This window comes from Mastigoproctus giganteus, chromosome 2, assembly GCF_048544385.1.
Source record: "Mastigoproctus giganteus isolate SK-2022 chromosome 2, ASM4854438v1, whole genome shotgun sequence".
NCBI classification, from domain to species: Eukaryota; Metazoa; Arthropoda; class Arachnida; order Uropygi; family Thelyphonidae; genus Mastigoproctus; species Mastigoproctus giganteus.
The window spans coordinates 119,301,665-119,328,206 of NC_143576.1; the positions used below are offsets into that span (position 1 = coordinate 119,301,665).

Here is a 26,542-nt window from a genome sequence, read left to right on the forward strand (position 1 = left end):
AAGCTCTGTAATCCACATAATTGAAATCTTTCCCTATAGTCACTCTTTTTCTGATGCACAATGCACGTTACCCATCTTAGGACCCTTTCAAGAAGCTCTGTCTCTTTTGTCAGATGAGATCTCCATGTTTGGGCACCATTGTTCCAAATGTGGCCTTATACAGTGGAATTATCATATCCCTATCTCTACAGGATATTGTTCAATAAATCATTGATAGGACACCATTGGCTTTCCTGACTGCCTAGCTCAGAGACCTTCATATGCCTGTAGTATAACTGTCAGCAGGAGCGTATTCAGTGGTGGATAGAGGGGGCATATGCCCCCATAACTAAAAATTTGAAATTAAGTAAAAAGAATGCAGGTGGCTTTCTAAAAAAAAAAAAAAAAAAAATTCATGCCTGGTCGGCATGCCGCCCTGCCCTACAATGATACCTGGACCTGGTTGCCATGCCCCTCCTTGTGATGATACCTGGATACACCACTGACTGCCAGATCTATTTCTTCCTCTACTGCTTTAAATTCAACCCCACCAAGTGTATAAGTTATTTACACACTTGAGGTTGCTCTTCCCCAAGCGTAAGTCCTTGCATTTTTCTTCATTAAAATATAGTTGCCACGTTTTTGACCATTCTTGAAGCCTGTTCAAGTCATCCTGGAGCACAGCATGGCATTGATAATTAATGACTCATCTTTATGTCGCCTGCAAATTTTGACATCACTCCCTCTATCTCTTCATCAATGTCTTTTTATGAAAATCAGAAACAACAGTGGTCCCAGAACTGATCTTTGGGAACCCCACTTCTGACATTACACCAATATGAAGAATATCCACTAATCACAACCCTCTGCCCTGCAACCCATCTTAGAATCTTTCCAGTAATCCCACATATGTTCCAGCTTATACAGTAACCTCTCATTTGGGGCTGTCAAATGCCTTGCAAAAATCCAGATAAACTTGAAATTGTTCCCTATATCCAACTCATAAGTAACTGTGTCAAAATAGCTTACCAGATTAGTTAAACATGATTTTCCCTTAACAAAACCATCTTGTATGTCCTTGAGAGTGCCATTTCTATCTAAATGTCCCTGAATAAATTTTCCTTACCACTGAAGTCAGACTAACTGGTCTCTAGTTACTGACTTTGCTCTTAAAACTGTCTTTGTGTATTGGCGATACATTTCAATTCTCCAATCCAAAGGAATCAGCTTCCCCCCCCTCAAAATTATTGGATACACACACACACATATATATATATGGCATCAACTCCAGGAGCCTTACTTGCCTTTATGCTTAAAAGTTTTTATAATAAACAGTCATCTGTAATTTCATATATCTCAGCCTCTCCCCAGCATGAAAAATCTTTCATCGGTACAGATCAATGCAAAGTACAGTCAGGCTTCGTATAACATGCATTTACACTACACGAATTCGATCATACACGATTTATAAATAAGGGAACGATATCGTATATAACACGAACCGAATTCGCTTATGTACGATTCTCTTTTGTGTTTACAAGAAATGGCAGTCGAACGTGGAATCACCCCCACTGAACACAACACGTAGGAATGGAGAGAAGATTCTGAAAATGTATTTATGTTTTTTATATCAGTGAAGGGGAAACACATTTCACCATAATAGCGTAAAAACCCACACAATTCCAGCTATTGGTATTATCACAAATGCAATTAGATCGAGTTTACTACCAGTTTATAACAGATTCCACTAGCAGAAATGCAACTGGAAATTGTTTTTATTGTATTATGGTAGTAACCCCCAGAAATGTGCTTTAGTAAAATGTGAGCTAGTGAGGTGTTCATAGTGTGTCTCTGCCTTCGGTGTTGTTTATTCGGTTGCTACACATGCACAGTTTTGTTTATGTGTATCAAGCATGCCTCCTCATTTTGTAGGGCGCCTCCGTAGCCAGGTGGGAAGGAGCAGCAGTGCGTAGCACACGCTTCTTGATTAGACCGGGGTTCGAGCCCGTCACCACCAAATACGGAGGATGCGGAAAGGTCAGGGAATGACTACCGCATATTCCCGGAGCAATATGGCCTTAGTTGCTAATGCTCCTAAAAAAAAAAAAACCAAAAACCTCATTTTGTAATTGTGCTTTATTTCCTAAAAATGGGTAAAATACTTAAAAGGTGTGGAAAGGAAGCGTCCTGGTGAAGACACTACAGATTCAGAGAGAAAAAGTAAAGCAATATCGATAAACAGAGGAGGGACTGGGTCAAAAATTCTTACCCGGGAAAATTTTTAGTGGCCTCATACTAGTGTTTATGTCCAAAATCACCTCCGGTCCACCGGCGTTTCCCCGGTAAGGCTTATGGCCAGACCGCCTCTATCGATAGAGAAAAAATATGAAATTGTGAAAAGCTTTGAGCGAAATGAAAGACCGTGTAATATTGCATGTGCTACAGGCCTAAATGAGGCAACGCCGAGAATTACAAAGAATGCAGAGAAAATAAAAAAAAAAAACTTTCAAAGCAGGAACAACTCAAAGTGTAATTAAAATCCATTAGATTAAAACACAAAGAATTGGAAGAGATGGAATGGCTATAATCTGTTTGGATAGAAAATCAAACAAAAAAACAAGTTTGCTTACGATAGAAGGCAAAAGCAGTAGCAATATTTTATTACATAATAGTCGTAATAAAATACGTATTTTATTACGATTATTTATTGTGGTGTTTGGTAATGTTTTTTTTACAAATGTGTGTTCAATCTTGGGTGGTCAGCACCTAACCCCATTTTCCCATAGGGCCTGTTGTTTATATTGCACGAGGGGTTCTAGGAACACAACTATCATGCTATACGAGGACTGACTGTATACCTATTCAATTCATCAGCTTGTAAGACTTTCCCACATCCATTACACAAGGGATCTGATTCATTTTCTTCTCATTTATTCACATATGTGAAAAACTCATCCCAATTTTTTTTTTTTTTTTTTTTTTTTTGCTCTGTTAACCAATGCTATCTCATACACACCCTTTGCTACCTTAATCTTTTCTGTGCTTCTATTATAGATTAACTTGTAGCTGTTGTAAGGTTTACAATTTTTCATTGCTCTGCAACTTTCCTATGCCATCTTTATCTGCTCATTAGTCTGGCCAGCTCCATATTGATCCATTTTGGCATCCTCCTCATGCTATATTTTCTTAATGGTATGTACTTTTGTGATTCATGGCTTTTGTGATTATTGTTTTTAAGGTATTCCGTAATTTTAATGTATTTGCTCTCCCTCTACAGTCCACCCAATTGTTAGATGCCATGTAGTGCCTTAAAAACTGCCATAATCCCCAATTAAAACCCATGCTTTTAACTACTGCAACATTTTTCTTTATCTTCCAACTAATGACTACACAATCACTAGCTCTCAATGGTTCTTGTACTGTATGCTCAATGATGTCATCTGATTCATGAGTAATGATGAGGTCTAGAATATTCGTACCCATAGTAATCTAATATGTTGGTACAAATAATAATTATCTGGTTTATTTAAAAATTTTGCTCCTCGTGGTGAATTTCTCTCCCACTTATTCCAATCAGTAGGGGCAGTTTGAAGTCGCTGATTATAAGACATTTATACTGGCTTGCCCATTTCATCTGCATGTATAGATTCTTGTCATACTCTTCACAATCCTCTAGTCTGCAGATTACTCCCACTCTCATTATGTGTTTGCTCTCACCTAGCTCATGCCACATAGGTTTTTCTGAGACATAATTTCTTTTCATATTCAGGCTGCTTTGATTTTAAGAAGCATAACCCACCACTCCCCTCCATCTTCCCTAAATAAATTAAACATACCATAGTGGAACTCTTCATCCCTAATTTCCATGTGGCACCACAACTCTCTTAGCTCTATTTTATCAGCATTAGTTGTCCTAACCAGGAGTTTGAATTCCCTTGCCCATTTATTGACAGTAATCTTAACATTTTGTAGTCATTTAAGACTAAGTATTCTTCTGTAGTTGGCTAACCTGACAAACACCTTAAAATTATCTAGGCTTGTTTCCTTAGCTTTATCGTCCTGTTCATTTGAAATGTTGCCACCCTCAGAACATCTTGCCAACATTGGCTGTTGCAAGAACAAACAAGAATTCTTGATGCATGCCAGCATTACTTTGACCCATATCATCAGATAAATGCATACCTATGTTCTCCCCCCCCCAACTGCCATTTTCCCGAACCCTTAATAAAGCATTTCCCAAACTTTTTAGTCACGGAACACTTTTCATCTCATAACATATTCACGGAACACTTACGAAACACAAGTTTAGCGGGAGCCAAAGAACCATTTGCTAATATTTTATTACATACGACGCACTGTGCATCGGGAGTATCATTATTTACAACACGTGTAAAGCCAAAATTCAAATAACTGTCATTTATACTTTCTTTTAGTCTATTATTAGTTGGTTCCTGTTTTTTCACTTCGAAATTTTGGGGAACAAAAGGTTGCAATTATTTATCCTCACTTTGAAGTGTGATAATATTGTGTTCGTTTTCATCGACTACAGTTGCACTACTAGAAGTACTTTGCTTCTTGTTTTAAAGTTCATTTTTTCAACCACAAATCCATGGTCACATATTTTAATAATAATATTTCGAAATACTAATAATTATCAAAAAAAATTATACAAGGAAGTGAGTTTAGTTATGATATCGGTTTGCTTTCTCGTCTTCTTCAACCCATGTACTCCAGGCTAAATCGCATATGAATGGTATACTAGATCACCACATTGCTACTTTTTTGTAGGTGTCATTACCTCTACGCATACTTCTCTATGCAAAGCCCGATGAAATAAAGTGTTCCACGGTCTATTTGATTATTATTTGTCTATGCCAGTATATTAATAACCGAAAAAAAATTAAGTATTATAATGATACAAAAGTGGTGTACGCTACAAATATACAAAATTTATTTATTTTATTATTATTTTTTTAATTATTAAATACAATTTTTCACAGAACACTTGTTCACATCTCATGGAACACTAGTGTTCGGCGGAACACAGTTTGGGAAACGCTGCCTTAGTGTATCCTTTACGATACTGGCACAAATCCTTGCACCACCTTTGTTCAAATGGATACCTTCTCTACAAAATCTATTCCTTCTATCTGCAAGTGTGGGTCATCTGGAGCACACTGATAAAAAAAATTTCCTCCATAAAGCCTTGCGGAGACTTTCAAGTCTTGAGTTAATTCACAAGGGTTTCAGCATATAATCCCTCCTGTTGTGTTTGCAGAATTGAAGGCACATACACATTATGACCTAACTCACAGCATTTTTGCAGCATGATCCTATATTTACCCAACAAATCAAGTTACTTTCGTTTAATATTGTTTGTCCCCACATGAATAATAATGCTCTCTTTATCTCCCCCCCCCACTGCCCAAAATCTGACTGTTGCTGTAAATCAGTCTCCCATTAACACTGCCCAATGTTCATATCATATTTTTGTAATAAAAAAGTTAAACCTGTGAATACATAAAAGGAGGAGGAGGGTGTAAGACCTGTACCAAGATTGGATGATACTTAGTGTGCCATAAATGAAAAAAGGTTGGGAACAACTGGTCTAGGGCATAGGTTTCCAGATTGGTGGGAGATAGAGAGTAGTTATAAATGGCCACTACCCTTTGTGGACCAATTTGATGAGTGAGGTAACCACAGTATCTATATTGGATCTCTTATTGTGTTCTAAATTTTTTTATTAATGATATTTTATGTAAATATTTCAAGTTTGGTATGAGTTAGCTGATGATACAAAGTTGATTATTAATGACAGTAATCAGGATATGCGGTGCCTCCGTAGCCAGGTGGGAAGGAGCAGCAGTGCGTAGCACACGCTTCTTGATTAGACTGGGGTGCAACAACCTTAGTTCCTCATTGGCCAATCAGTTCAAATTTTTAGCTAAAAAGACCATTTGTATGCATTTTTGTTGCAAACAGAATCTTCACCCTGATTCCAAACTCAAGATTGGACAAAAAAAAAAAAAAAAAAAAAAAAAGCTATTCCAATAGTAGCAGAAACAAAATTTTTGGGACTTATTTTTGATCAAAGCTGTTCTCCAACATATGTCTGCTCAAGTAAAATGCACATGTGCAAACATGCTCTGTGCTGTCTTCTCCAATTTTGGCGGAGTAGGTGGAAGTACATTATTATGCCTTTTTCGAGCATTTGTCTGATCTAAACTTGACTGTGATAATGTTTATTAGAAGTTTTGTTCTTTGATCCAGTGGCAATTTATGCTACAAAGAGCTGTAACTCTTTGTAGCATAAATTGCCACTGGATCATTTCATACTTTCACCATCCAGACTTTATGTGAAAGCCAGTGAGCCATTACTGATGCTTTGACACCAAAAGCTGTTGTGACATTTCATAAAAGTAAAATCCCTGCCAGATTATTCCACATGGACATCCATTTTTATGACGCGATGAGACAATCTGTATAATGCATATAGAACTACCAATTGCACCTTTGGTATCAGGATCAAAGGGTCTAGGGTCTATCAGGATCTAGCTGAAAACAAATTTTATGTTGGATAATGTATCCACATCAGCTGGGTAAATCCTCCTAAACCCTTGAGTATGAAACCTCCATCTTGTGACTTCACTCTTAGGAATTGGCTGAAAATCAACACATCTCTGTTATTGGTAACTCTTTGTAGCATACAGCTCGGTATTCTGACTTCCTGCTGGTTTATAGGGTGTAAGGTCTGAAGTATTAGTGATCTGCTTGTGTTCCCAAAAAAATGTGTTCAGTTGTATCCCCCATAAATGTAGTATATACATTGCATAGCTGTAAGCAGTAGAACTGTGCTTGCATCATATAAAATCTCCCCAATACTAAAGGTGTTTTGTCTACACTGACTCTCTTAAGTGTATTACAGGCTTTATCAGGGTTGAGATGCACTCCTCATCCAGTGTTGTGCCAGGTACAGCAAACACTACAAACTCATAGTAAGACTTTGATATTTGCTTTTGCTGGATCTTCAGCCACGTTGAGGTCACAAGCAATAATCTGGCTGATACAACAGCCAAATCTGCAGTGCTACAGAATATTCACTTGTTAGTTGCCTATACAAATTATGGTTCCCAAGTTTTTAATCCATAAAAAATTAATTTCAGAACAATAAGAATCTTGACATGGGCATACCACAAATAAGCTATACCAAATGAAGTCCATAATTATGATGTGCTGTCTAGTCACTACAGGGTTCACCAGGAGGAAGTTGGTCGTGGGACATTGTCACCTCGTGCATTTGTATTTGCTGAGGAGCGGGGGTAATGATCATACTATATTTAGATACTGTGACACATTTTTAACAATTCTGACATTTTAATTGAATTTGCATCCTTTAATAATCGATGTGCCATCTTTCTTTTACACATCTAACTGAGCCGTACACTCAGTCAGACTTCATTGGATGATACAACATATCAGAAATATTGAAGTTTTTACAACTTATTAATTTATATAATTTCATTTATTGTGTTTCTATAATTTTATGTTTTAACTGTTTTTATTATATTATATTACTCTATATTAAGTAATTACACTATTTTATATTATATATTTTTATTATTCCATTTTACTTGGTTCTCTATAGCCTAAGCTGCTAATGTGCCATTAAACCCTAACCAACCTTGTTTTACGAAGCATTGTAGATCTGTTTGAACAGATGTAGAAAAGAGCAACATGATTAGTCAAGAGCACAAAAGTGACTTGAGTTATGTAAATTGCAGCATCTAGAAACTAGGCATATACATAGAGACCTGATTGAAATGTTTCAGAACTTAAATGGATTGAATAAACTGAATATTACTGCCATCCTTAATCTTTCTTGGATGGTACGCATATACGAGGACATTAAAGTTGAAAAGGATGATTACAGGATAGATGTGTGAATATTTCCATCTGGTGTTGTTTAAGTGGGTAGTTTGAATACATTTAAGAAAGGATTAGACAAGTTATTAGAGAGGATAGACAGATGGTGTAAAATTGAGTTCCCCCCCTACTCCTTCAGCTGATGCTGTATAAGCTTGTTCCCTGCAGAATAAGGTAAATAGACATTGCTTTTGCCTATAATATTGTAAAGAAAAGAAATATAAATTTGTCACACTAATTCTGTAAAATCATAATCTGATTTTTTTGGGTTAACATATAATATCATGCCAGTATTAATACACATAATAGAGAGCCTTAGTGAAAATAAAATTACTACCATAAACCACATAACTTAATGCAAAAAGTGTATCTAACGTGTATCGAATATAAAACAGTCACATTGCTGGATTTGAATTGTCAATAAAAAAGGCAAAAAAAAAAAAAAAATTTAAGACACTTTGAATTTAAAAAAGACATTTATTATCAAATGTACCATGTAGATTTCAGTTCCAAATTGAGTAGATAACATTCATTTTATAAAACTTCATGAAGTATAAAAAATAAATTTGTGTAAAATTTATAATTTTATTCCATGTATTAACTTTTGAGTGATGTAATAATTATTAACTTTTGAATTTATTTGTTTTATTATAATGAGAAATAATGCTTTAGATTCCTTTGCCTTTCTTTTCGTTCTAGCATGGATGCTGACCTGGAAGAACAAGCTCAGAAAGCTATTGATAAATTTTTTTCCGAAAACAGTGTTGTTCCATCTCCCTGGGCTGCTATAGCAAAGCGTGTTACATTCTCTCCAAATCTAGCCTCTACAGCTTGTAAGTCTGTCTTTTTTTAAAACTACTTAAATTTATTGACAAAAGTTAAGATATAGATGACAAAAGTGCAACAGTTTTCTGCAGCAGCATGTTCGAGAGGCAACCAGAGAAAGTAATACTCTTGATCTGGTTATCAGCAGTGATCATTCATGTATTAGGAATTTGCAGATAAAAGAACCACTAGGTGGCGGTGATCACAGTGTACTGACGTGGGATTTACTTAAAGATTTAATTACCGTCAGGGGTAAAGGAAAGGGTTTTTGCTTCCGTAAAGGCGAGTACAGTGGTCTCCAACAGTCTTTAAATTCTGTACAGTGGAATAAACTGATGATGTTACCAAAAGTAAATTCTAAGTGGGAAGCATTCAAGGAATTAATCGTGGATGCTACTAAAAGTTTCATACCTATTAAGAAATATTGTTCAAGGTTTAGGCCTAAATGGTTGTCAAATGAACTAATGAGACTCGTAACAGAGAAGAAAAATGCATGGGATGCATACAAATTAACACGTGACACAGAAGCCTATGATAGCTACAAGTTGATCTGTAACCAAGTTACAAAGGAGGTTAGATCTGTAACCAAGTTACAAAGGAGGTTAGGCAGGCGAAGGCAGATTACGAGAAACCCTTGGCAAAAGATGCTAAGAAAAAGAGCAAGGATTTCTTTACTTATATAAACTCTAAAAGAAAGGGGATGAATCTGATTGGTCCACTTGACATCGATGGTTCGACTGTTGATGATCCTGCTCAGATAGCAAACAAACTGAATGAGTATTTTGCATCTACATTCACATGTGAGTAATTATTAAGGTTTGAAAATGGCAGAAGGTTATCAAATTGTAGCAGGATACTTAATGATTTTGTAATAACTGAGAGCAAAGTGGAAGAGAAATTGTTGAAGTTAAACGTAAGAAAAGCACCTGGGGTGGATGGGATCTATCCAGTTATATTAAAGGAGGCGGCAAAGCAACTAAGCAAACCGTTAGCCATAATTATGAGAGCATCCTTGGACTCAGGGGAGGTTCCCACAGACTGGAGATGTGGAAATGTATCCCCAATTCACAAAGGGGGGATCGAAGGGTGACACGGGTAATTACAGACCAGTTAGTTTAACTTCTGTTCTGGGTAAAATAATGGAGTCGCTGGTTAATGATGCATTGCAGGATCATCTAGACAAGACTGCAGCAATAATTCAGACACAGCATGGGTTTGTTAAGGAAAGTCTTGTCTGACAAATTTGATAGGATATTATGATGTGGTTACAAAGGAACTGGATGCAAAAAATAATTTTGATATCATATATTTGGATTTCAGGAAAGCTTTTGACACTGTTGCGCATGGAAGACTATTGTACAAATTGGAGCAGAATGGTATTAAGGGTAAGTTGCTACAATGGATAAAAGGATGGTTAAGTGGGAGAAGACAGAGGGTAGTAATCAATGGGTGCTGCTCTTCTTGGACTAATGTTATTAGTGGAGCCCCACAGGGTTCGGTGTTGGGTCCACTGTTGTTTTGTATATATATCAATGATATTGATGGAGGTATATCAGGCTTAGTGTCGAAGTTTGCAGATGATACAAAGGTTGGCAGGGTTGTTAATGACAGTAATGGCAGTGTGCTACTGCAACAGGATCTAGATAATTTGGGCAGATGGGCTAAGAAGTGGCAACTGAAGTTTAACCCTGACAAATGCAAAGTACTGCATATGGGTAGAAGTAACCCCAGAGAAACGTACCAACTGTGTGGTACTACACTTAAGGTGGTAGAAAATGAAAAAGACCTGAGAGTAATTGTGCAGGCAGATATGAAGTTTTCTGAGCAATGCAGACAGGCTGCCAGGGCAGGTCATGGGGTTTTGTCAATGATATATAGGAATTTTGCTAGCAGGGAAAAGGAGGTGATTATCCCTCTGTATAAGGCAATGGTCAGGCCACACCTTGAGTACTGCATACAGGTCTGGAGGCCTCATTTTAGGAAGGATGTAGATTTACTTGAGCGTGTACAGAGAAGGGCAACAAGATTGGTGAGGGGAATGAAGGAATCCTCTTACCAAGAGAGGCTTAAGTTCTGCAAATTCCAGTGGCTGGAGACTAGGCACCTGCACGGTGATCTGATTGAGGTGTATAAGGCCTTGAATGGGTTCAGCACGCTGAATTCTGATGGGATCCTTCCACTTGTTCAGGTTACGAACCTAAGGGGGCATAAATTCAAATTAAGAAAAGACAGATGTAGATTGGATGTACGGAAATTTGCCTTTAGCCAGCGGGTGGTTAATTGCTGGAACAAACTTCCATCTGTCGTTGTGTGAAGTTGATAGGTTGAATAAATTTAAGGAGGAACTGGACAGGCATTTGGAGGGAATGGTGTGTTTTTTTTTTTTTTTTTTTTGGCTGATGCTGCATAAGCTCATACATTTGCTTTCTTGCATCACATGCTACTACTACTACTACTAACATGATGATTATTAGTAGTAGTAGTCGCAAAAGATGCAAAAAAGCAAACTTATGCAGCATCAGCCAAAAAGAAATCAACACTTTCCATTTCATTTGTCCATATCCTCTAACAGTTTATCTAGTTCTTCCTTGAATTTATTCAAACTACACAACACAAGATGGGGGTTTGTTCCAACAATAAACCTCTCTCTCTCTCTCTGGCTGAAGGAAAATTTCTGCACATAACCAATTTGCCAGTTATCCTTCCTCAATTTTAATTTGCACCCCCTCGTGTGTGCAGTCTGAGCAAGAGGAAAGATCCCATGAGCATTGAGTTTACTCAATCCATCCAAGTCCTTAAACACATCAATCATCTCACAAGTGGCTAGTCTCTAGATGCTGCGATTTGCAAAGCTGAAGCCTTTCCTGGTAATAGCACCCTTTTGCTCCCCTAAGTCTTGTAATAATTGACACAATCAAAGAAATTTGATCATTAAATACATTGTTATGATTCAACAGCACTATATATGAACTTATAAGCAATGCATACCAATTTTTAAATATTTAAAATAGCTAGTGCATGTCAAAAATTGAATGTCTAGTGAAAAAGGTTCTAGGTTTTTAAGACTATAGGATAAAACACTACATTTGATTTGCAAGAAATAAGGAGACTTAATAGGAGATGATTACTCTGCAGGGCTTACAAGGAAAAGCAGTAAATAAATAAATAATGGCTGGCCATGTCAACTCGCATTAAACCCTTCCTTGGCTGTTAAGATAAAGTCAAGCACTTCTAGTTTCAAAGAAATTTGTAAATTAAGATAATTAGCTACTGTTTCCATATCTTTTTATTAGATTAACTTCCATTTTGCTGCAAGATTTGAAGCATTAGTAGAAACAAAATTAAAAATCAAATTCAAAAAATTAAAACTGGGAAGATTAAAAAAGATACTTCAAATCCCTGTCTCTTCCCCCCCCCCCCCCCGAAGATCCACTAAACAGTGATAACTTCCCCTTAATATGTAAAATTCAAGCATCACATTCAATAATATCAGAAAACCATATAAAATGGAAATTTTCTAAAGCAGATTGGGCAAAGTACACTTCCCACGTGACCTTTGATGATCAGATTATTGAAACCTGTCCTATCGGCACAGTTACTGATCACATTACAAAACAAATACTGGGATCTGCATCTACTGCAATTCCACAATCGCTGTCAGCGATCCATAGAGCCATTAATTATTGATGGAACGAAGAGTGTAAGGGTGCAAAAAAAAAAAAACCAGGTGTGGAATTTGTTTCGTAAACATCGTACCACCGTCAATCTCATAAAGTGCAAGAAACTTAGAGCCAAGGCCTGTCAAATTCGGAAAAAAAGCTAAAAGAGATTCTTGGATTCAATTTGCAAGCTCAATTAATAAAAATACTGATACAAGAATAATATGGAGAAAAATAAAACAGTTAAATGGCAAATTTCCTCCATTATCCTCCCCACTTCTGAATTGGAATGGGCAGGAGCTTTATACTCCTGCAGAAATTGTGAATGCCCTAGGGACTGTATTCTCACAGTTGTCTGCCTCGACAGCATATGGTCCATCATTCCAGAAGATCAAAGAACAGCCAAAAAGAATCCCATCTGAACTTCAGACCTAAATCTTCTTTACCCTACAAATTGTAGGTGGTAGATGACTTTCATCAACCAGTGAAATACCACCACTTTGCTTATTGGAGGCTTGAAGTGGTGAAACCCATGTTTAGTCTCTAGAGCAAAGTTTCCGGCATCCCCCTCCCCCCATACTTCTCCTTCAACCCATGCTTTTTTAACCCAAGTACGGTACTAAGTACTATAGGTTCTAATACCTCTCGTGTTTGGGGTTCACATAAAAAAAAAAAAAAAAAAAAAAAATCAACCACTTACGTTGCTTGAACTTCAAGAAGTTATATCTACCTCAAAAAAACTGCTGCAGGCTCCAGGGGAAAATATTACATAATGCTCCAGCACTTAGATAATGAATCAGTCTCTTCACTGCTGAATTTTTTCAATCGCATCTTCCTTGAACATTCTTTCCCCAGTTCCTGGCATCACTCCTATATACTGCCAATTCCCAAACCAAGGAAAGATCATTCTAGTCCTGAAAACTATAGACCCATTTCTCTCACCAGCTGCTTAAGTAAAACTCTAGAAAAAATAATTCACCGTCGACTCACTTGGTTTTTTGACTCTTAAAATCTAATTTCTGATGATCAATTTGGTTTCAGAAAGAATAGATCAGGCCTGGATCTCTTGGTCAAAGTGGAAGCAAACATCAGAAATTAGCATCTCGTCGTGGTATGCCTTGACATACAGAAAGCTTTTGACACTACGTGGCGTTTTGGTATCCTGAGAGGCCACTTACCATATTTTGTACAGAACTTCCTTCAGCATAGATCTTTTCAAGTTCATTACCGGCAGGCCCTCTCCTAAACCTATATACAAGAGGAAGGAATTCCACAAGGCTCTGTTCTCGGTGCCACCTTATTCACAATAAGAATAAATCACAACTAAAATATTCTGAACAGTGTGAATTCATATCTGTATGCTGACGATCTGACAGTTTCTTGCAGTTCACAGACCATGACCTTCGTTGAGAGGCAGCTCTAAATTTCAATTAATAATATATTCAGCTATGGATGGCACAGAATGGGTATCGACTATCTTGTCATAAATCTAAAGCAGTTCACTTTTGTAACAAACAGAAGATGCATCCAGATCCAGAGCTACACTTAACAAAGCATTCTATCCCAGTTGTGAACAGCATTCGTCTCCTTGGTCTGATTTTTGATAGGAAATTGGGACTTCATGGAATACGTTAAATATCTACGCACATCTTGCCAGAAAAAAATGAACATACTCAGAGTTATTTCATCAACATCATGGGGTGCAGATTGGTACACGTTACTCCATTTGTATAGAGCCCTAATCTTATCTACCTTGATTACGGTACCCCAGTGTGATTTTGCTAGGGCAAACGGTCTAGCACAGCTTGCCCCTGTTCAACATTCTGCCCTGAGGATTGCTATAGGCACTTATAGAACTTCGCCAGTTCAAAGTCTTTACATTGATGCCCATGAACTTCCTCTAAGCCTTGGGAGAAAAATGTTACTTCTCAATATTATAACAAAAATTCAGTCTACCTAACCACTCTGTTAGTCCGATACTTAATGATCCTCAGTTCCCAATGTATTATAGAAATAAACCCAGGGCAATTCCGTATACTGCTATCAGATTTCAGACATTGTCAGAAACTTTGAATATACATCTTGACAAAAGTCCTCCAAGATCCAAATAGTCTGAATCCCCCATGATCTTCTATCAAACCATCCTGTGACAGTTATTTCCTAAACTGGGAAAAATACGCTCTTGCAAATGTCAACATATAACAACTTCATATTGTCCTCGTCCAAAAATTATTTGCGTTTTACAAAAATATATACTGATGGGCCAAAGTCTGATAATGGAGTTGGTGCTGCAGCTGTCTTCTCTCATAAAACCTTTTCCGTATCACTTCCCCTTGAATGGAACAGCTATACAGCTGAATTATGCACCATCAGGCTTGCACTAGAAGATATTCTCCATCTGTCCATCCAAAAAAGCATGATATATACGGACTCCCATAATGCGATTATAGCTTTACAGAATATCTCCTCTCATACACATCCTTAATAAAGGCCCTGGGTGCCAAGCGATTGTGATCGAGCGTTTTCTCTGTGCTTAAAATGCAATTGTGTAAAAGCAATTTATAGTTATTTTACTTTCCTGTCCTTAAGAAATTTATTTATTTAATAACAGCTCCTGTTACAAAAGTACCTGTACAGAGCAAGAAAGAAAAGCCATCTTTCTTTATTTTTCTTATTTCTATTACTAACACTTACTACTTTACACTTGGTCACACCAGGCATTGCGGTGCCTCCGTAGCCAGGTGGGCAGGAGCGGCAGTGCATAGCACACACGGGCGCCTCCGTAGCCAGGTGGGAAGGAGCAGCAGTGCGTAGCACACACTTCTTGATTAGACCAGGGTTCGAGCCCATCACCACCAAATACGGAGGATGCGGAAAGGTCAGGGAATGACCACCGCATATCCCGGAGCAATATGGCCTTAGTTGCTAATGCTCCTAAAAACCAAATAACAACAACAACAGCATAGCACACGCTTCTTGATTAGACCGGGGTTCGAGCCTGTAATCACCAAATACGGAGGATGCGGAAAGGTCAGGGAATGATCACTGCATATTCCCGGAGAAATATGTCCTTAGCTGCTAATGATCCTACTAAACAAAAAAAAAAAAAAAAAAAAAAGAGGCCATAGCAGTTTGTCTTACAGTATAGTTCCTTTTAACTGTTTGTTCCATCTATTTGTCACCTGGGAACAACATCCTCCAGGCAGATCTTGATCTCATTAAGCAATTGCCATCCCCTTTTCTGTTATTAGAGGATTTCAATGGACATGATACTCTTTGTGGGGTAGTGCTGATGTTAACAGAAGGGTTAGATTATCGAGCATATGCTTGAAAACAATGATCTGGCACTTCTAAATGTAGGTTCTAACACCTTCCACATGCCTACCCATTCATTTACTACTGCAGATCTATCTATATGCTTCCCTTCACTTCTACCTGTCTGTATATGGGAAGTGGATGACAACCTTTATAGTAGTGACCACTTCTCCATGTTATCCATCATTTATAATGGGAGACAATTCCACCTGTCAAGGATACCACATACGTTACAACAAATTTCAGAGTTGAAAGGAATCTTAGATCAATTTGCATCTTCCCTCACGTGCTGCCAATACCAAAGCAATCTGAGACAAAGTTTGGAAAATGAAGAGCAAATACACATCACACCCCTCGTCGATCCTGGAACATAATGGGTGTACAATTGCAGGAATAACTGTAATCGCGAATATCTTGGAGAGACAATATAAAGCTACAAAGAAAAATGTGTACAGACAGGACAGGAGGGGGAGCCTCCTGTCCTGTAAGAAGATCGTAAAATTGAATTCAGTGCATCCAATTGACATGAGTGGCCAGCAAAAAATGAGAGTAGGAGTGTGTTATAGGCTTAATGACTGTAATGAGTACAACAGATAACTATAAAGAGAAATGTGGGAAGTCCCTAACTTATGGAAATTCAACTTTACATAAGTTTTTGCTGGCCGGTGCAAACTTAAAAAAAATCTTGGAAACGTATTTTGCATCCCATAGGAATAAAAGGGGAGGTATCATGAAAATATTGTAATGTGAACCCAATAACACATTGGGTTTTTTTTCTTTTTCCCTGTAATTCGTTCCAAAGTCCTTGGAAGTTGGAAATTTTGTGCTATATTACTAAGCTATTTATCTTTTCTAAAAGGTCATATTTATAATGGAAATTGCACTACCCTTTCATCATTATCATATGTTCTCGTTATAAGAATCAATTTTGAAAGCCTTTGTGATGTTTTTCTAAAGCACATTTTGGAGGTCACGACCAAAAAACAATAAAAACCATTTGCCCTTTCCAGTTTATTGGGCTTTTTTGTTAGTGCAATCTATTATAAACATTTGCAATAATACTGATAACTGCAATTGTGTGAGTTTTTATGCTGTTATAGTGAAATGCGTTCCCCTTCACTGAAAACTTTAATAATATAAAAAACCTTCTCTTCATTCCTATTTACATATTTTAATGATGAAGGGAAAGTGACCAACAAAAAGTGCAAGTGGTGGTAGTGCCAGGAAATGAAACAAAATTGATTGTTTTGTTTCAAAATGAAACAAAAGTTGTATTGCAAGGGAATTAGGTCTCACTGCTTCAACAGTGAATACTATTTTAAAGGACTGTGCATATAAAAGAACATGTCAATGGATCAACGCATTCAAGATCAGCAGTAATAACTGCCGACCTTAAGTGCATTGTTGCTGTATCGAAGATGGAACTGCTGTTAATAATATGGATGGAAAATCAGATTCAGAAGCGAGTGCCCCTGAGTCTAATGACCATTCAAGCAAAAGCAACAAGTATTTATAAAGATAAGTACGGCAAACCCCAACCCAAGTTCGTGGCAAGTAAAGGGTGGTTTTAATAGATTCAAGCATCGCACTGGTTTCCACAACATTAAAGTATGCAGAGCAGATTCTGCAATTGCAGGGAAATTTTGTGATGTTTTGGAAAAAATTATTGATGAAGGCGGCTATTCAACTTTGCAAATTTTTAACGTTGGTGAGACTGCTCTGTATTGGAAAAAAATGTTGCATCGAACATACATTGCCAAAGAGGAAAATACAATGCCAGCTTGGGGATAATACAGCGGGAGATTACAGATTAAAACCACTGCTTGTGTACCATTCTGGAAATACTTGTGCATTTAAGGGCATCAATAAAGCCACCCTACCTGTGCATTTCCGATTGAACCAGAGGGCATGGATAACAATATCTCTCTTTGAGGATTGGTTTAAATACTGCTTCATTCCCGAGGTTGAAAAATATTGTAAAGATAACAACGTTCCTTTCAAGATTTTGCTTTTATTGGATAATGCTCCTGGACATCCTACGCATCTAGATGATTTCAATTCAAATGTGAGAGTCATATTTCTAAAAATTCCACGAATCCTAATAAACTAATTTCTTCTCGGCCCCCAACCCAGTCCCTAACTGAAAATTTTACTGTAGACGAATAGAAAGTCACTTCTGCAAAAAGACAGAAAAAGGAGGTTATATCAGTTCCAACACTTCGGTTCCTGATAATTCACTCAACTAGTGAGAAGCCTATAGGAAAAATGTCACCCTTCTTTATCCAGAAGGGTTTGGAAGGGTTGGCAGGCTCTCCTAAGTCTGTCAAACGGCTTTGTTCGGGTGGCATACTTGTAGAAACCAGAAGTGATATACACTCAGAACAGCTCCTCCGTGCTACATCTATCGGGGGAATGCCTGTAACTATTACGCCCCACAAGACACTGAACTCATGCTGTGGTGTCATCGCGGAATGGGATCTGATGGATGTGACTGAAGAGGAAATCTGTTCAGAGTTAAAACCACAGGGAGTGACAGCTGTCAAACGTATATCCATGTGTAGGGATGGGAAATTAGTTCCCACTAGAAATATCATCTTAACATTCAATTCAACTTTTCCTCATGAAATAAAAGCTGGCTATATTAACTGCCCAGTGCGTCCATATGTCTCAAATCCGTTACGGTGCTTCAAGTGCCAGAAATACGGACACTCACAGATGGCTTGTCGTGGAACCCTTGTATGCGCTTGGTGTGGTGCAAAGGACCACGAAACAACATCATGTTCAGCTGCAAAACCAACCTGCATTAACTGCCAAGAAGAACACCCGGCCTACTCAAGGGCATGCCAGATGTGGAAACAAGAAAAAGAAATTCAATGACTTAAGGCAGAACTGAACATATCTTATCAAGAGGCAAGGAAAATGGTGAAACCTTTAAATATAAATAAACCAACCTACGCTCAGACGGTAGCAGGGAGATGTTCCGTCGGAACTCAGACCAAAATGACCATACCACCAAAGGAGTCATTCACTCCTATTGCTCGCTACCTGCTAAGTTCAATAAAACTCGCACGGACCAATCAGCTGCCACTCCAATATCTGTACCTCCTAATGCCCCACCAGTTAGAAAACCAGTTTCTGGAGAAAAGAATATGAAACCTGACATACATCCTAGTTTTCAGGAAAAAATGGATGTTGAAGAGAAGGAGGTACATAAAGAAACAGTCTTGGAGCTCTTTCCTGAGGAGGATATGGACACGGGCCAGCATCCGTACTTCTCCAGGAAGGATAATTCTAAGACTGACAAAACTAAGCCCTCAGCACTTCAGAAGCCGCCTGAAGGAACTACCAAGCCAAAATAATGGCTAAATTCCTACAATGGAATTGTCGTGGATTCCGGCAGAATGCAGAAGACATCAAGGTGCTCCTGCAAAAGCACAAACCCTCTTGCTTTTGCATACAGGAGACTTACCTAAGAGATGGCCCTGCTCATGGAGGAGTCGCAATCTTTGTGGGCAACCATACCCCTTTTCAGCATCTGCGACTTACTACAAGCATAGAGGCAATAGCAACTTGAATAACAGTGGGGTTTTTACTAACCGTTTGCTCTATATATTTGCCACCTGGTACTGACATCTGCCAAAAAGACCTTGATGATCTAGTAATGCAGTTGCCTCCCCTTTCTTACTTCTTGGGGACTTTAATGGACATAACACCCTGTGGGGTAGTGCTAGCATTAATAGAAGGGGATGAGTCATAGAGCATATGCTCAGTGACAATGACCTCTGCCTTCTTAATGTGGGAACAAACACCTTTGATCATTGATCTTTCTATCAGCTCGCCTTCTCTTCTCCCTTCACTTACTTGGGAGGTAGAAGGGAACCCATATGGAAATGATCACTTCCCCGTGATAACCACCTTAATTGCTGGGAGACCTTGTCTTCCTGTAAGGTTACTGCGGTGGAAGTTTGATCAGGTCGACTGGAGTGCCTTTCAACACCTGGCAAAGTTTGACAACTCAGTCAGGAGCCTATCAATGATGCAGCTGCAACTACGATTCCAAAAACATCCACACAGTTTCCTTCCTTTCCAAAACCACGGTGGAAACCAGAATGCACAGCAGCTAAAAAGGCTCAAAACAAAGCTTGGGGGATATTTTGACGATATCCTACCACGGTCAACCTATTAGCCTTTAAACGTGCACGAGCCAAAGCACGCTACATCCGCCGTCAGAGTCAAAAGGAATCGTGGATCAGTTTCACATCATCCATCACCCAGACGACCAGCACTAAGGTGGTCTGGGAAAAAATCCGGAAAATTGAAGGGAAAATACACAGCACACCCCTCATCGGTGTCCTTGAATATAATGGATGTACTATTGCAGACTACTTCAATAGCCAATGCTCTTGTGGAAACATTTTCTTACATCTCTGCAACATCATCCTACTCCCCAGAGTTTCTGGTCTTAAAGCGCAACACTGAAAAACAGGCCCTTAAATTCACATCGAAGGGTTCCTACCCATACAATCGGCCATTTAATATCCATGAGCTGAAAACAGCACTCGTCCGTACAAAGGCTACCGCTGTTGGACCAGACAACATCCATTATGAAATGATCAAACATCTTTCACCAGAATCCATGGACCGTCTGCTCTTCCTGTACAACAGAATCTTCCTTGAAGAGCATTTTCCGGATACCTGGCGCAAGGCAACTCTTCTTGCTTTTGCTAAGCCAGGAAAGGATCCTAAATGTCCAAAAAACTATCGTCCTATTGCTCTGACGAGCTGTCTGTGCAAAATATTGGAGAGAATGGTCAATGCCCGTCTCTTATGGTATTTAGAATCGAACGACCTTCTCTCCTGCTTTCAGTGCAGCTTCCGAAGAAACAGGTCCACACTGGACCACTTAATTAGACTGGAAACATCTATCCGAGATGCTTTCCTAAAAAGAGAACACTTAGTGTCCATCTTCTTTGACATGGAAAAAGCATACGACACAACTTTGAGATTTGGTATTTTAAAAGACCTTTACAATCTCTGTCTAAGAGGCCACCTTCCCATTTTTATTAAAATTTTTATTAATTTTTATCCTGCCGTTATTTCCAAGTTCGTGTAAGATCGCCCTTTCCCGGTCTTTTTGCCAAGAGGAGGGGGTACCACAAGGATCTGTCTTAAGTGTCATGCTTTTTGCCATTAAAATAAACTATTTCCGAACAACTTCCTCCAACTATAAACAGTGCACTCTACGTACGTCGATGACTTCAGTATATTTTCTCAATCATGCAATATGAGGGTTATTGAGAGACAACTGCAACAAGCTATTGACCGTCTTAACTCCTGGGCCACGGCCAATGGTTTCAGATTCTCACTGGAGAAGACCTTTTGCGTCCATTTTTGTCGCAAACGTAACCTCCACCCTGAGCCTGAATTAAGACTTGGACAAAGCACCATTCCAGTTTTATCAGAGACAAAATTCCTGGGACTCATTTTTGATAAAAAGCTGACATTTGTCCAACATATTCATCACCTACACACAAAGTGCACGAGAGGGCTTAACATTCTCCGCTCTCTCTCTTCTACCTCTTGGGGTGCAGACCGATGCACTCTACTCTGTATATACCGTGCACTAATACGCTCAAAATTAGATTATGGGTCTCAGATGTATTCATCTGCCAGAAATAGCACTGTTCGTTGGCTTGACCCCGTCCATCATCAAGCCATTCGTATTGCTACTGGCGCATTTAGAACTTCGCCTGTCGAAAGTCTGTATGCCGAAGCAAATGAACCATCCTTGTTGCTTCGACGAATACAGTTGTCTCTACAATATGCCTTCAAGCTGAAGTCCCTGCTAGACCATCCCACGTGGACATCCATTTTTGAGCCACGATGGGAAAAGCTTTATAACACACGATGGACCGCCAATCGTCCATTCGGCATTCGTGTTCAAGAGCTACTCAATGAGCTTAACATCTCAGTAGACAAGGTTGCTCGATCACCAAAGGAGCCCTTTCCACTCTGGCATGCACAAACACCAGCATGTGACTTCTTGTTCAAGATTGCAACGAAGTCTAATACTCTTCTGTCTACCTTCAGCTCTATTCACAACACCGTGCAGAATATTCTGACTTCTTGCGAGTTTACACAGACGGCCCGAAGTCAGAATTGTATGTGGGATCTGCTGCTGTTTTTCCAAATGATACCATATCAGAACAGATACCTCTTGACTGCAGCATTTACACTGCAGAGCTGCATGCTATAGAGTTAGCTCTAGATCACATAAGAAAACACCGTTACCAACGGTGTATTACATATGCCGATTCAATGAGTGCACTACAGGCTTTATCAGCGGTGTCACGCTCTAATCATCCAACCCTGTCCCGAATTCAGCAGATAATATACAGCCTCTATGCAAGTGGATTCGATATTCACTTCTGCTGGATCCCCAGTCACATCGGGATTAGAGGAAATGATTTGGCTGACATTGCAGCCAAATCGGCAGCCCTGACGGATAATCTTGACCTGTTAGTCCCTTATACAGACTACAGGCAAGCGATCCGTAGTAACTTACAATCTCAGTGGCAAGATTCGTGGCATCGCCTGATTACTACAAACAAACAATGTCGAATTAAGCCTATGATCCATCCTTGGCTGTCCAGCTTACACAGGGATCGCAAAGAGGAAGTTGTTCTTGCTCGGCTGCGCATAGGACACTGTCATGTGACATACTCCTTTTCGCTGAGGGCTGATGACCCTCCTATGTGCGAGCAATGCGCCATCATTTTATCCATTGAACATATTTTATGCGATTGTACCAGTTTTAGAAATGCTCGTTTTACTGCTTTTACCCATCTGACTGAGCTCACTGTATACACTCAATCAGATTTTAAATGACAATGACAATGTGTCAGCAATTTTTAAATTTTTAAAATCGATCAATATGTATACACTCATATGAAATATACAATTTGCTTTTATCATTGTACTGATTTTATTTATTGATATGTCTGTATATATATGCCCCTTTAGACAAAGTAACCTTTTTAAAAGTAACCAATCTTAACCTTTTTTGAATTTTAATCTTTCCATGGCGCACTATAACCTTGCTGTTTTTGCGCCACAAAAAATCAATTAATCAATCACATAGTGTTCCACGGAACACAACTCTTACGTAGGTCGGGGAGTTCCTGTAATGAGGCAGTAAATCAGGATGTCTTATAATGGAGGATTTTAACTTTTTATGTATCAACTAGAGCTTGTGGACTGCTCACTCGCACACTAGCAAGACTTCTGTGGATTTATTCAGTGATTGCTTACTACAACAACATATTAGAGAGGCAACAAGACAGAGTAATACTCTTGATCTGATTATCAACAGTGATTCTTCATGCAATAAGAATCTGCAGATAAGAGAACCACCAAGTGGCATTGATTATAGGACATTCATCTGGGATTTAATTAAAGATTTAAATTATCATCGGTGGCAAAGGGGAGGGGTTGCTTTCGAAAAGGAGACTACAGTGGTCTCTGACAGTTCTTAAATTTTATGCAGTGGAACCGACAATTTCTGAATGGGAAGCATTTGGAGACATGGTCACGGAAGTTACTAGGCTTTTTGTACCAACTAAGATACTGTTCAAGGCTCAGATCTAAATTCATGTCAGATAAACTATTGAGACAAGTGGCAGAGAAGAAAAATGCACGGGATGCATATAAATTATCTGGTGATACAGAAGTCTGTGGTAAATATAAACTAGTCTTCAATCAAGTCACAAAGGAGGTTAGGCAAGCAATGGCAGCTTATGAAAAATCCTTGGCCAAGCATACAAAGAAAAACAGCAAAGACTTTTTTTACTTATCTAAACACTAGAAGGAAGGGGGTGAATCTCATTGGTTCACTTGATATTGACGGTTTAACTGCTGATGCTCAGGTTGCTGAAAAACTGAATAGGTGTTTGAATATATACATTTACACATGAATTCTTTAGAAAGTGGATGCCAGAAGTTTATCAAACTCTAACATGGAGTTAAATATTTTTGTAATAACTCACAGGAAAGTGGAAGAGAAATTGGTAAAGTTAATCATAAAAAAGCCACTTGGGGTAGATGGGATCTATCTAGTTATATTAAGGAAGTAAGCAAACCCTTAGCCATATATGAGAACATCTTTGGGTTCAGGGGTGGTCCCTGTGGACTGGAGATGTGAGTGTATTCCTTATTCAAAAAGAGGATGAAAATACAATACAGTGGATTTCGGTTATTTGGGCCACTGGTTAATCAGGGCAGCCATTTATTTGGGACAAATCTTAAAGAACAGAACCCAATTGAGGAAATAGCCAAGGGGTTTTCTTTGCTTAATTGGGACAACATTCCGTTTAATTCGGGCAGGAGACTGCAGCAGACGAGATTACTCCCCCCCACCAATTCTGTCAGAGACAATCGTAAGCCCATCATAAAGTGAAATAAATAGCCACCAGCTAACATGATCACAGATTAGTAGAATTAAATTTCAAAAAACGAATTCAAATCATTAAAATGCATTATACTTTCATTGTTATCGTATGTTCAGTTATAAGAATCAATTTTGAATGCCTTTGATATTTTTCTAAAGCATGTTTCTGGAGGTCATAACGATAAAACAATAAAAACAATTTGCAGTTTCCAGTTTATTGGACTTTTCTGATAGTGGAATCTGTTATAAACTGGTAGTATACTCGGAATCTTCTCTTTGTTCCTATTTTTTGAGCTTCTTAAACTTGTTACTCCATATCTCACTTGCATATATTGTGTTAGTTGCAATTTGTGTGTGCCGTGTTCTTTATTATTGATTGCTTATCTTTTTTATTGTTTTAAATTTTACAACCCAAAAAAAATATCAGTGAACAGAAATATCAATTAGTATGTACATATTACAGTATTAAATAAGCTAGTACGTAAGCATAAATTTATTTTTATTTTGCTAACCTATGGAAAATATTCTGATTTTCATGTATAATTTAATTTTGTTAATTGGTAAGGTAATAAAGTATAAATTTGTGCTTAATACATCTTTACTTTTAAAGCCTGTGGATAATATTCCTCCAATTTTTGCTTATTAGAAATCGCTGTTTAATAGAATTAAAATTCAATTCACAAATGTGGTGACTGGCACTTACTACATATTGTATAGTGAACAGTATTTTATTATGGAGAGTCCATCGTAACGTGATTTGATCATACATTGAACCAATTGTAAAGTGGGGATTCACTGTATTTTTAACTATTTGTGTGAAACTTCGCATAATTGGGGTAACTCTTAATCGGGCCAAAGTGCACTAGACCCAATGTGTGTGTGGTAGATAGCCTTCTTTTAATTTCTTCACTAATTCCAGTATGAAGTTCACTTTTTTGCACTCAAAAACTGAATTTTAAAAAATGCTGTTTTTGTGCCTTTTAATTATAAATAAATATTTGATAAAATTTGCCTACTTTTTATAAGTAAGTCTTGTTGCAGTATGTCTTATTTCCTATCTTTAACCACCTGCCAACCTTTGTATCATCTCCAAACATGGACATCAAACATACTTATTGTACGTATTTTTTATAAAAAATTTAAACATTTAAAATTTACTTGTGCTAGTAAATGGACCTGTTGTACTGGAATCCATTGTAGATAACAAATGATAACATACTGTATATATCCAGTAAAAACCAACTTTTATTAAATATAAATAGTTTGGAGCTCTGGTCGCCCCTCTCTTATGCAGCGGTGTAGTATACCACATAGCCTGCAAAGATTGTGACAGCTGCTACATAGGAGAGACCTCGAGGCATCTTCAAGACCGCTTTGCAGAACACAGCAGATCGATTCGCCTTACTGAGACTGACCAGTCTGCAATTGCAGAACACTTCTGGTCGACCCACCACGATCTCAATCCCAAGCGCGACTACGAAATGATTGACCAGTCCCGACACTTTCACCACCGCCTCTGATTAGAGTCATATATTGTGTAATTTGAGAGCCGTGAACTGCTGCAAAGGCATGAGATTACACCCCATCTTCAAGGCAACTGTTTTAAGTCTAGATAAGCGCTGGAGGCAAAACTACGCACGTCCATGTAGCAACAACGAACACCAATCTAATGGTTGAGTGGCCAACCTCGTGGCATCGCATGCCTCACTGCATGCACAACTCTGTGTCCATTAAAATAATTTTTATCTCTAAAGTTTCAATTCTGTTAGAATTTGTTGACAAAGAGGCACGTTCAGCCTTGAAAGCTCCAAACTATTTATATTTAATTAAAGTGAGTTTTTACTGAATATATACGTTATTATTATTTGTTAAAATTTACTTTTTATTTTCGAAACATATTATAGACAAAATATAAATATGAAACTATTAGTCTTTTCCATTTTCAAGTTTAAAATGCTGTTAAGTATGCAAAATTTCAAATGTACATATGCACGTACACCAATGAGCTAAAACATTATGACCACCTACCTAATATGATGTTGGTCCTCCACATGCAGCCAAAACAGCTTGTACCCAGCAAGGCATGGACACTACAAGATTTCTAAATGAGACTTGTGGTATCTGGTACAAACACGTAATCAGCAGATCCTTTAATTCCTGTAAAGTCCATGGCTGAGATGCCGCAGATCGGAGTTGCTGTTCCAACACAAACCACAGATGCTTGATGGGATTGATGTCTGGGGAATTTTGGAGGCCAGGGCAATACCTGGAAGTCTTCCTCGTGTTCCATGAACCAGTCTCGAACAATCCAGGCGGTGTGGCATGGCACATTATCCTGTTGAAAGGCCAGAGGGGAAGACCGTTGCCATGAAAGGGTGTTTGGCAACAATGATGT

At 38.3% G+C, this 26,542-nt stretch overlaps 1 protein-coding gene across 2 annotated transcripts in view; it reads left to right on the top strand.

Moving 5' to 3' along the window:
- The window catches only part of LOC150089524 (protein aurora borealis-like), a 156,740-nt gene that overhangs the window by 47,204 nt on the left and 82,994 nt on the right, over positions 1–26,542 (top strand). For both annotated transcript variants that reach the window (XM_090368644.1, XM_090368645.1), the window contains one exon: positions 8,602–8,735. In XM_090368644.1, coding sequence (XP_090224770.1) covers positions 8,602–8,735 — 134 coding nt within the window. The remainder of the gene's footprint in view (positions 1–8,601; positions 8,736–26,542) is intronic.